We start from the raw sequence: 9547 nt of genomic DNA, 5'->3' as shown, positions 1-9547 counted from the left end.
CAGTTTGTATGACATTTTGATAACGCTGTGTAGTGTAAGGAATATTCCAATTTTCTGACGGTGATATATGATTCTGTTTATGTACATCTCGCATCTTAAAAAGCGTGATGACCTATGTATTTTATTTGATAATTTGTTAGTTTTAACTCAAATGAATGGAAATAAATACAATTTTTAAACTTGTATCAGATAAAACTGCAAGTATGGAGTTACCTTAAATGGCGGGCGGTTTTGAACTCAGAGATGAGATGTGGTCTTGCTGCATTGACATATGATATCATATCAACACATGGACATCGAACTCCGTATAATCAACCAATACTTGAAAATACCTGTGGGTATGAACTGCAACGCTTCACGCAGGCATACTTCACGAAGCGCGTTTAATTTTTATATTTTAAAAAATTCTACTTACATTTCTGTCGGAATTCCAAGCCGTTAAAATAGACGTACTATATTTAGCAAGATTTATACGCGGATTGTTCACAACTGCATCGCATTCATGAGGAAATGACTATTATTATTATTAAAAACATTGGTAATGTAAATATTTGAAAAATAGATGCGCATCGAAATGCACCCATAACCGATATTCAAATGAATTCGTTAACCTGTTGCGTGTGTCAACAAAGAGTATTGGAAATCTTACTCCAGGAGGTTCATCCTTGACCAAAATATTCAACCCTAAAATTTCCATCTATTTCAAGACAATTCATTTTCTCCAATTACTTGTGAGAACAATTTCTAATTTCATAGAAAACTGCAGTTCGTAGTTCTAAATTAATTAATCCGAGAGAAAAAAACCCATTCCCAAACAAATGGTTTACATTGAATTTGTAAATTAAAAAAAACCCCATTTTTTCCCCTGAAAATTTACAAATATAAAAAAATATCATAAAAGATATTACCGCTTTGTAGTACGAAGCGTCATGATAGGTCGATATCACACACAGGAACTCATTGTCACATAGATATTACCGCTTTGTAGTACGAAGCGTCATGATAGGTCGATATCACTCATTGTCACATAGATACAATAATGGCAGAAATTTTAATACCCCAAAACGTTTACGTGATTCCTTTGACTTTTACAGGGTATTTAACAGGCGCTGAAGACTATTTTACTCATGAACGTTGTTTTGGGATAATGTGTGGAACAGATCTCCACAATAACACAGGCCCTGCTAACTACACTGGGGTATACTCCGCGCATTTGTTTGCTCGAAAAGCTGCTGACATTGTCAAAAACCACAATACAGATCAGGTATGTCAAGTGTATGTCAAGTGTTTATAGTGACGAAAGCAAAGCCCAGGGGATCATGGTCCCTGCTTCGATTTTTTAAAAAAAAAAACCTGTCGGTTAAGAGGTATTGTTAAAAGTAATCTGCATGCCAAATATAAAATATGAAGTCAAACAAATGTTGTAAATATAAGTAATGATCAATTTTTGTGTGAAATATTGGCATAACCTTTTATTATATGCAACAACATGGCTTCCTTTTTGAATGAAACTTTTTATCCGAAAATGATAGTTATTAAAAACTGTTTGAATGAGTGTTATTGGTAAATTTTAGAGTGATATATACCATAAGCAATTGATGACAATCTAAGACTTGCAGATCCTGTATATTTCTGATCATCTATTGATCAAGAAAAGACGACATACGGGGTATTGGGCCTAATTAGGTCCCTCATAAACGTGGAATTTCGGGAGTGAAGGCTTTGTTATTTGAAATATACAAGTATTTTTTCCCCCAAACTCTAAATCTTCATGTATACATTTTAAAAAATCTATTGTTTCTCATCATTTGGATAAAAATCGTTATTTTTCGTCTCCCCCCCCCCCCTTTTTTTTTTTTTTTTTTTTTTTTTTTTACATTTATTTTGTTTTAATTATCATTCTTTTAAAACATTGGAGAGACTTCATGAACATTGATATTTCAAGCAATCACATTTAGACTTTTTAAAAGTTGTTAATTCTTATTTATCTACATGTATGACTTACCAATTAATTCACAACGTGAATAGGGGTATCTGGGTTTAAATTTGACCTACGCTGTTTCTAATATCTGTAGATAATTTTCCCCTTCAGAATTGAAAATTTTCTTCCAAATGCAACTATAATATTTCTTTGTTTTACAATTTTATTATTATTATTTTAAACCTACTGGAACATCTCTAGATGACAGATTTTAAGTTTGGTTTTTGTCTGTGGTATGATAAACGCAATTTGAAAGTAGCTTGAAAAAGAAAATTGTATAGATTTCTAGCCACATTATACATGTATGTAACCATCCGTATCGAAATGTCTACATATTGTATGCATATGATTTTCAAGGGTTTTGCTTTGAAATTACACGGCAATGAGTACAAACTTAATTATAATGTTTAGTTAAATCACTGTGGTTTGAGAAACGAATATTTTCATTGTGTGCATTACAGCCTCTCTTCCTGTACCTTCCATTTCAATCGGTGCATGCGCCTCTGCAGGTACCCGAGAAATACATCCAACCCTATATGCATATAGAGGACAGACAAAGACGAACATACGCAGGTTATAAGTTATACGTCTTTATTACATGGTACTTTTAAAAGGAACTAAATTCCAGATAAAAATCGCCGCGGTAGCTTGTAGTCAATAAACTTCATTCATTTTACTTGCTTCATGTGCATATCACATATCGCAACAGAATCCAGTCATTTTTTGCCAAGCTCTTGGCATTCAAAGAAGAGACGCTCTTTTGGTGCAGTTTTGTTATTAAACTTTCAAATATTGATCTGCAATTACAACCAAATACGTATGGAACACCATACTAGGCTATCACAATTGACAATATGTTTATTGATCATTGTTTTCGATCTCTGAGTACTCTCAGTACTTTGATCATTTTCATCATTGGCTGCTAACTGTTTGCTGGTTAGTGGCTTCAGTCTAGTTACACAGAAATTGAGAAATTACTACTATCGTCACTATCGCCTAAAAGCACTAGTACTTTGAACTAACAATTCTTGTTCAACTTTTGATTTAGACTTCTTAATTGTTAGGAATGGTTTCTGCCATGGACGAGGCCGTAGGAAACCTTACTGATGTTTTCAAACAGAAGGGAATGTGGAAGAACACGCTTATGGTGTTTTCAACAGGTAGGCTGACATTTATCACGTTCTTCAGTAGAATGTTATGTATTTCAAAAGGTAAGTTTTACATTTTCAATTTATTTAACTTTGATATCTCTACAAATGATAATGATAGCCATTTCTTCATGGACCCGCTTCATGGAGTATGCTGGGGTGACGCGTCGCAGTTTCGACACGTATGTATTTTCTGAAATTTACTCCTTAAGTAAATGCTGATATTGCAATCGGTGTCTTGTAAAGCTATAAAATTTCAGTGGTTCATATTATTATCAGGTCGATGTGTGGTTAAAATTACGAAAAGAATCTACTTATATAATATTTTACAATATGACACAGTGGAGGGGTAATAAATTGACAAAGACACGTTTAAAGTGTTGCACGTTTCATGTTAATTTCCCTAAAGGTGTTGCGTAAGATATCGATGAAATAAAGATATTCAAATATATAATAAAATCAATTGGAACTTATACCTCGATTCAAACATTTTTGAAAATAAGTTTAAAAGACGTGTATTAACAAGAATTAGCCAAAATAATTTGAGTTTAAATCAAGCAATAAGCGACTTCTATGATTTTTAGCGTTAAAATAGAGGGGTATCCTCGAATTTCAGAAAAACTGCTTCCGTGAAACAAAATGAATTTAGCAGGACTAAAAAACTGTCGCTTTGAGATTTTGTTTCACGGGAACATTTTTTTGTTGTTGTAAATTTTAAAAAAATGGACACGATTTGACTGATATCATTTTCACCTTCACCTCTACGTTAATTTCCACTAGTACTTAAGTTCTACTGCTTGGTTCAGTTAGTACTTTAGTTCTACTGCTTGGTTCAGTTAGTACTTAAGTTCTACTGCTTGGTTCAGTTAGTACTTAAGTTCTACTGCTTGGTTCAGTTAGTACTTAAGTTCTACTGCTTGGTTCAGTTAGTACTTAAGTTCTACTGCTTGATTCAGTTAGTACTTAAGTTCTACTGCTTGGTTCAGTGGATAAGGTCGTAGATTTGAAAGTGTATAGAAGTTACGTTTTTTAACGACCGGGTTCGAATCCCTCACGGACACATCCCTCACGGACACAAGATTTTTTTTTTCAATATTACATTTTCCATCTAGATTATTTTATTTATTGAAACACACTTGCAATATGCCGAGTTTGAAATAAAATTCCATCCTAGACACTATTTAGTTTGTGAATGGGAGTAGCAACAAACACGCCGGACACAAAATGTGATACCTGTGTTTTAAAAGTCAAGGCTGCTAACGAGAATTCTTAAGTTTAAGGTAGCTCACTACACTAAAGCTTATACTCTGTATGACACCACGTCACAATATGGCGATTTAAATGTTTTGTGAAATTATTTGTATCGATCGATTTGTTTGTCTATCATCGTAGCTCAGTGGTTAAAGAGAGAGAGAAATAAAAGAGAGAAAAAAGAGAGAAAAAAAAGCATTGGGCTGGTGAACTGCAGATCTCGAGTTCAAATCCCCCAGAGTCTTTTGTTCATATGTGTTGAAATAATTTTTTTGAAAATCATGTTTTTATCCACATTTGTATATTTTTTGCCTTTTTAGGCATATATACTTATTGTTTATCATCATATCTTTTATAATTAAATCAATTCGTACTGATTTTAGAAACTATTTCTGTAGTGAGCCACCTTAATAGCCTTGAAAGAAAAATGTCAAACAAGGTCAATAACTGTTAAACAAGGTCAATAACTGTTAAACAGGTTGAATGGATAAGACAATATGTATTCCAGTAGAAAATTGCTATGGTAATCAATTGTTTTCAGGTGCATGTACTTGGAATTTTGTTGAACTTTATTAATGCGTATTAAACTTCCCATACTTTGTTTTGTGGTCAGAGTTATGTGCAGATGGTTGTAGAAAATAATGCATACGAATATAAGAGCTTTTAGACTGTAGTATTATAGAAGATTAAATATTTGATACACTCGTAATCCTATACATTGTGTCTAATATTAAAAAAAAATTAAAACAATTTAATTTTCACGATTTCAAAAATTGTGCTTAGTCTATGTACGGACACATAGGGAAAGTTACCGCTTCTGTGCAACACCTTCTTTTGATTGGAAAAGACTAACGACTGTTTTCTCGTTTCAGATAATGGAGGTCAAGTATATTTAGGCGGAAACAACTATCCTCTGAGAGGCTGGAAAAATTCTCTGTGGGAGGGAGGGATACACGGAGTAGGATTTGTTCATGGTCAGATGTTGAAAAGAAAAGGGGTGGTTTCACGGGATTTAATTCACATCTCGGACTGGTTTCCAACACTTGTATCAATGGTCGGTGGTAATTTGAATGGAACAAAACCATTAGATGGAGTGAACCAGTGGAAAACTATCAGGTTTGGTTTTGTTTTGTTCCCTACTTCAGTAAAAGCGGAGGATATTAATTTCGGTCTGTAACACTTAATTATCGCATGGTATATCAAATATTGTTTCACCTTTAGCCATCAAACATCACATGAAGAATTTCTATATCACAAAAATGATTTTTTAGGTTAGAAGGTTTTTCTGTATAGTGAGTTTAAGGTCAAATTCAACAAAGTCATGTCTTATGAGAAAAGGTTTCCGGGTGATATCTCTGAGCCTTAGCGACGAAACTTCTGTATGACTGAAGAATGACATCTATTGTTTTAGGTAAGAAGGTTCTAGGTCAAGGTCACAAGGTTACATACGGTAAAAATACTTTCTAGGAGATACCAGGTGTCTCAGATACTAGATGATTTTCAACAATGAAATTTCACGTAAATAGTCTCCATGAGTTATTATAAGAAACGCATTCTGGGTAAATCTCAAATACTATTTAAACCTTAGTAATGAAACTTCACATAAAGACTTAAGGATGGTTCCTATTGTTTTCTTGGGTCCAATGGTTAAGGTGAATGGTTAACAAACGGTATGAAATGGTGTCTTGATATCTCGTACTATTTGAACTTCAACAATAAAACTTTAGTTGAAGAGTTTTCTTAATGTATTGGTCAGGCCAAAAGGTCATGGTCACTGATTCATATGATAAGAAATCATTTGCAGTCAATATCTTAAAATTTTGTTAGGACTCAGCTGTGAAATTTCTTACTTAAGATTCAGGAATGAATTTTTTAGATGAATGGTCTTTATCACAAAAGGATGACCTCTATCATGTTTGAGGTGAATAGGTCAAAACGCAAGGCCATCAGCTTAAACAAGGTTACAAATTGCCTCTGGATGATATCTCTAATGTTGTGATTTAGCACTGAAAGTTAGCAAGATGGATCTTTGAAAAATGTCTCCCTTTGAAACAAGCATTCTGAGAGTATTGCAAAAGCAATACATGTCCGCTACCAGCACTTAGCACTTACATCTTTCCACAACACTCTCTATCCAAACCACGCATGCTCTTGCTACCATGCTGACCTCGTTCCAACTTCTCCATCCTGCACTCCTTCTTTCTGATTCTATTGTAAAACTTATACGGTACCAATTTTGATGCACCAGATGCGCATTTCGACAAATAATGTCTCTTCAGTGATGCTCAACCGAAATGTTTGAAATCTGAAATAACTATGAAGTTTTAGAGCTAAATATAGCCAAAAACAGCGTGCCAAAAAAGTGGAGCCAAATTCGTCCAAGGATAAGAGCTATGCATGAGGGAGATAATCTTTAATTTTGAAATGAATTTCTAAATTTTATAACAGCAATTAAATATACATCCGTATTTTCAAGCTAGTAACGAAGTACTTAGCTACTGGGCTGTAGAGACCCTCGGGGACTAACAGTCCACCAGTAGAGGCCTCGACCCAGGGGTCATAATGTAAAACTTATACGGTACCAATTTTGATGCACCAGATGCGCATTTCGACAAATAATGTCTCTTCAGTGATGCTCAACCGAATTGTCCTTCTCCAGGTTGTTTTGGTCTCCCTGTGTCCTTTTTCCTTCCGATGTCCACCCTAGCGTCGTCTTACAGTTTTTGTCGCCTTCCTTTTTTAGCATGTATCCTATCCAACTCTGTCACCGTCTCCTCGCTTATTGCGTTCGTGTCCGCCCTGTCTGCCACTTCCTTGTTTGTTACCATCTGCTATCACCGTATTCCCAGGATCCTCTGCAACCATCTGAATCGGAATGCATATAGATTCTTGTTTTCTGTCTTTGTCACCTTGCACGTTTTGCTGACTTTACCAGTGACTTGAATAACTTTAATTTCGTTCTAACTCCTATATTCGCTGTACTCCATACCTTTTCCAGTCTCCCATATGCTGTTCTTGCCTTGTTTGACCTGCTCTCGAAGTATTGTAATCCTCCTCCTCATGTTGTCATTATTGCTCTCAGGTAAACAAACTCTTCCACACACCCCACCTTATCTTCCCCTGCCTTTACCTTGTCTCTCTTCCAATTTATCCTCGTTATCTTGCTATTCCGCCTCAATCCTACTTTCTCTGCTTCCTCATTCACTCTTGTTGTCTTTGTCTGTATATGTTCAAACCTTGATGATATAAATGTCAGGTCGTCCGCAAAACCCAAGTCTTCTAACCCTGTCATACACTTCTACCTGATTTCTGTTTTTTCTGTTATCAACACCTCTTCTTGTCCGTCACGAAATCTATTGTCAGTAGGAACAGGAAGCCTAACATGACACATTCCTGCTTATTTCCGGTTTGGATTTAAAACCACTCTGATAATTCTCCCCCTTCAATCATGGCACACTCGAACCCATCATATAACTCTCTAGTCATCTTAACCAACTTCTCTGGCACCCCATACGATTCTTATGTTTTTCACAGGCTCTACCGGTGCATAAAGTCAAACGTTTTCTCAACATCCACGAAATGCAAATACAGTCTGGTGTTCAATTCATTTGCTTGCTCGATGACTTTCCTCAGAATGAATATCTGATCGCATGCTCCTCTTGCCAGTCTAAATCCTCCTTGTTCCTTTCATAGTACTTTTTCTACAATCTTATTCATTCTGTCTATCATTATTCTCCAAAACATCTTACTCATTGCTGATAGCAATGTCACTCCTCTCCATTTGTTAAGTCTCTCATGTCTCCTTTCTTTAAGATTTTCACAATTAGCCCCTTCTTCCACTTTACTGAGACAGTTTCATCTTGCCACATAATGTTGAACAGGTCTGTGAGCCTCACACTTGTCTTTTTCATATCTACCTTTAGCAGGTCTCCACTCACATTTTCTATTCCATATGACTTATCCTTCTTCACCTTTTTCAGCGCTGCCATCACCTTTTCTTTAATAAACTGATTGCAGTCTATTTCTCCCACTTCTTTTATCATATCAATCTCTTCATCTGCTGCTGGGTGCTCTGACTCTTCCCTAATGAGCACTCCCTTGAAATGTTCTACCCATCCCACCATCCTCTCTGTCTTCTTTGTCCTCAGTTTTCCAATGTCTATCATTCACTCCTCCTGACTGTCTTCTCCTCCCCCTACCTGTACCATGGTTATGTCATACAGCTCCTTCATCCTTCCATTCTTCGCTGCGCTTACTGCTTTCTCCGCCAGATTTCCTGTCCCTTTTCCCACATTATTCACTTTATTGTCCTTCTCTCTACTACTCTTGTTTCAACATCTCTCTCTCTCTCTCTCTCTCTCTCTCTCTCTCTCCCCCCCCCCCCCCAGCTAGCTTCATATTCAGCTTCCTTAAACAAAGTATGATGACAAAGGTGCGGAAATCAAGTGGGATTATATTCGGTACAAAGTCCAATAAACCTCGTAAAAATCACTCAACGGTGATGAAACTGAAACCTGATCTGCAGACAGAAAGTAGTCAAAGCATGATAGAAAAGTACGGACACTCAATTGGGACAGACTGACTGACAGACAGAGGGACAGACGGACGGAGAGAAAACCGATAGTCCACTTCGGTTTCACCGGCAGGGGAATAACAACACAAATTAAATACAAAACTTGAAGTGGGAGACACAAATTGATAAGTCCAGAGAATATGAATTCCGCAATAAGTGAAAGGGATGGATGGTTTAAAAACAGTATTTGATACACGTGTAATTATTTATGGGAATGCAAAATAAGTAAATCTTCGAATTCGCTCGATCACATCGACTTGAAATCCTTTAAACGCGATTAAGTAAGGTGAAAATGTTATACATAAACCTATGCTGATATACATGTATGTACATACAATATACAAATACAGCATATGCTTTATACATGCATTAACATTAATGTGCTAATATTATAGTGAGGGTTCATTACCCAGTCAGAGGAAATCCATTTTGCACAACATAGACCCCATGTACCCACCAGTGGGTCAGAAGGTACCCAACAGTCCTTTTGATAACAGAATTCGGGCGGCTGTCAGGATGGGCGACTGGAAGTTGGTAACTGGTTCTCCAGGTAAGGATAGGAATCAGCAATGTAAACGGGTAACCTAATCTAAT

The 9547-nt window shown here is 36.0% G+C and overlaps 1 protein-coding gene across 2 annotated transcripts in view; it reads left to right on the top strand.

The window, feature by feature from the left end:
• The window catches only part of LOC125680389 (arylsulfatase B-like), a 28259-nt gene that overhangs the window by 17978 nt on the left and 734 nt on the right, over positions 1-9547 (top strand). For both annotated transcript variants that reach the window (XM_056155618.1, XM_048919946.2), the window contains 5 exons: positions 1095-1264; positions 2443-2554; positions 3046-3141; positions 5253-5496; positions 9349-9503. In XM_056155618.1, coding sequence (XP_056011593.1) covers positions 1095-1264; positions 2443-2554; positions 3046-3141; positions 5253-5496; positions 9349-9503 — 777 coding nt within the window. The remainder of the gene's footprint in view (positions 1-1094; positions 1265-2442; positions 2555-3045; positions 3142-5252; positions 5497-9348; positions 9504-9547) is intronic.

Source organism: Ostrea edulis, chromosome 2 (assembly GCF_947568905.1).
Source record: "Ostrea edulis chromosome 2, xbOstEdul1.1, whole genome shotgun sequence".
NCBI classification, from domain to species: Eukaryota; Metazoa; Mollusca; class Bivalvia; order Ostreida; family Ostreidae; genus Ostrea; species Ostrea edulis.
Note: the sequence above shows the minus strand (reverse complement) of the source record. Positions and strands in the feature narration are given on the sequence as shown.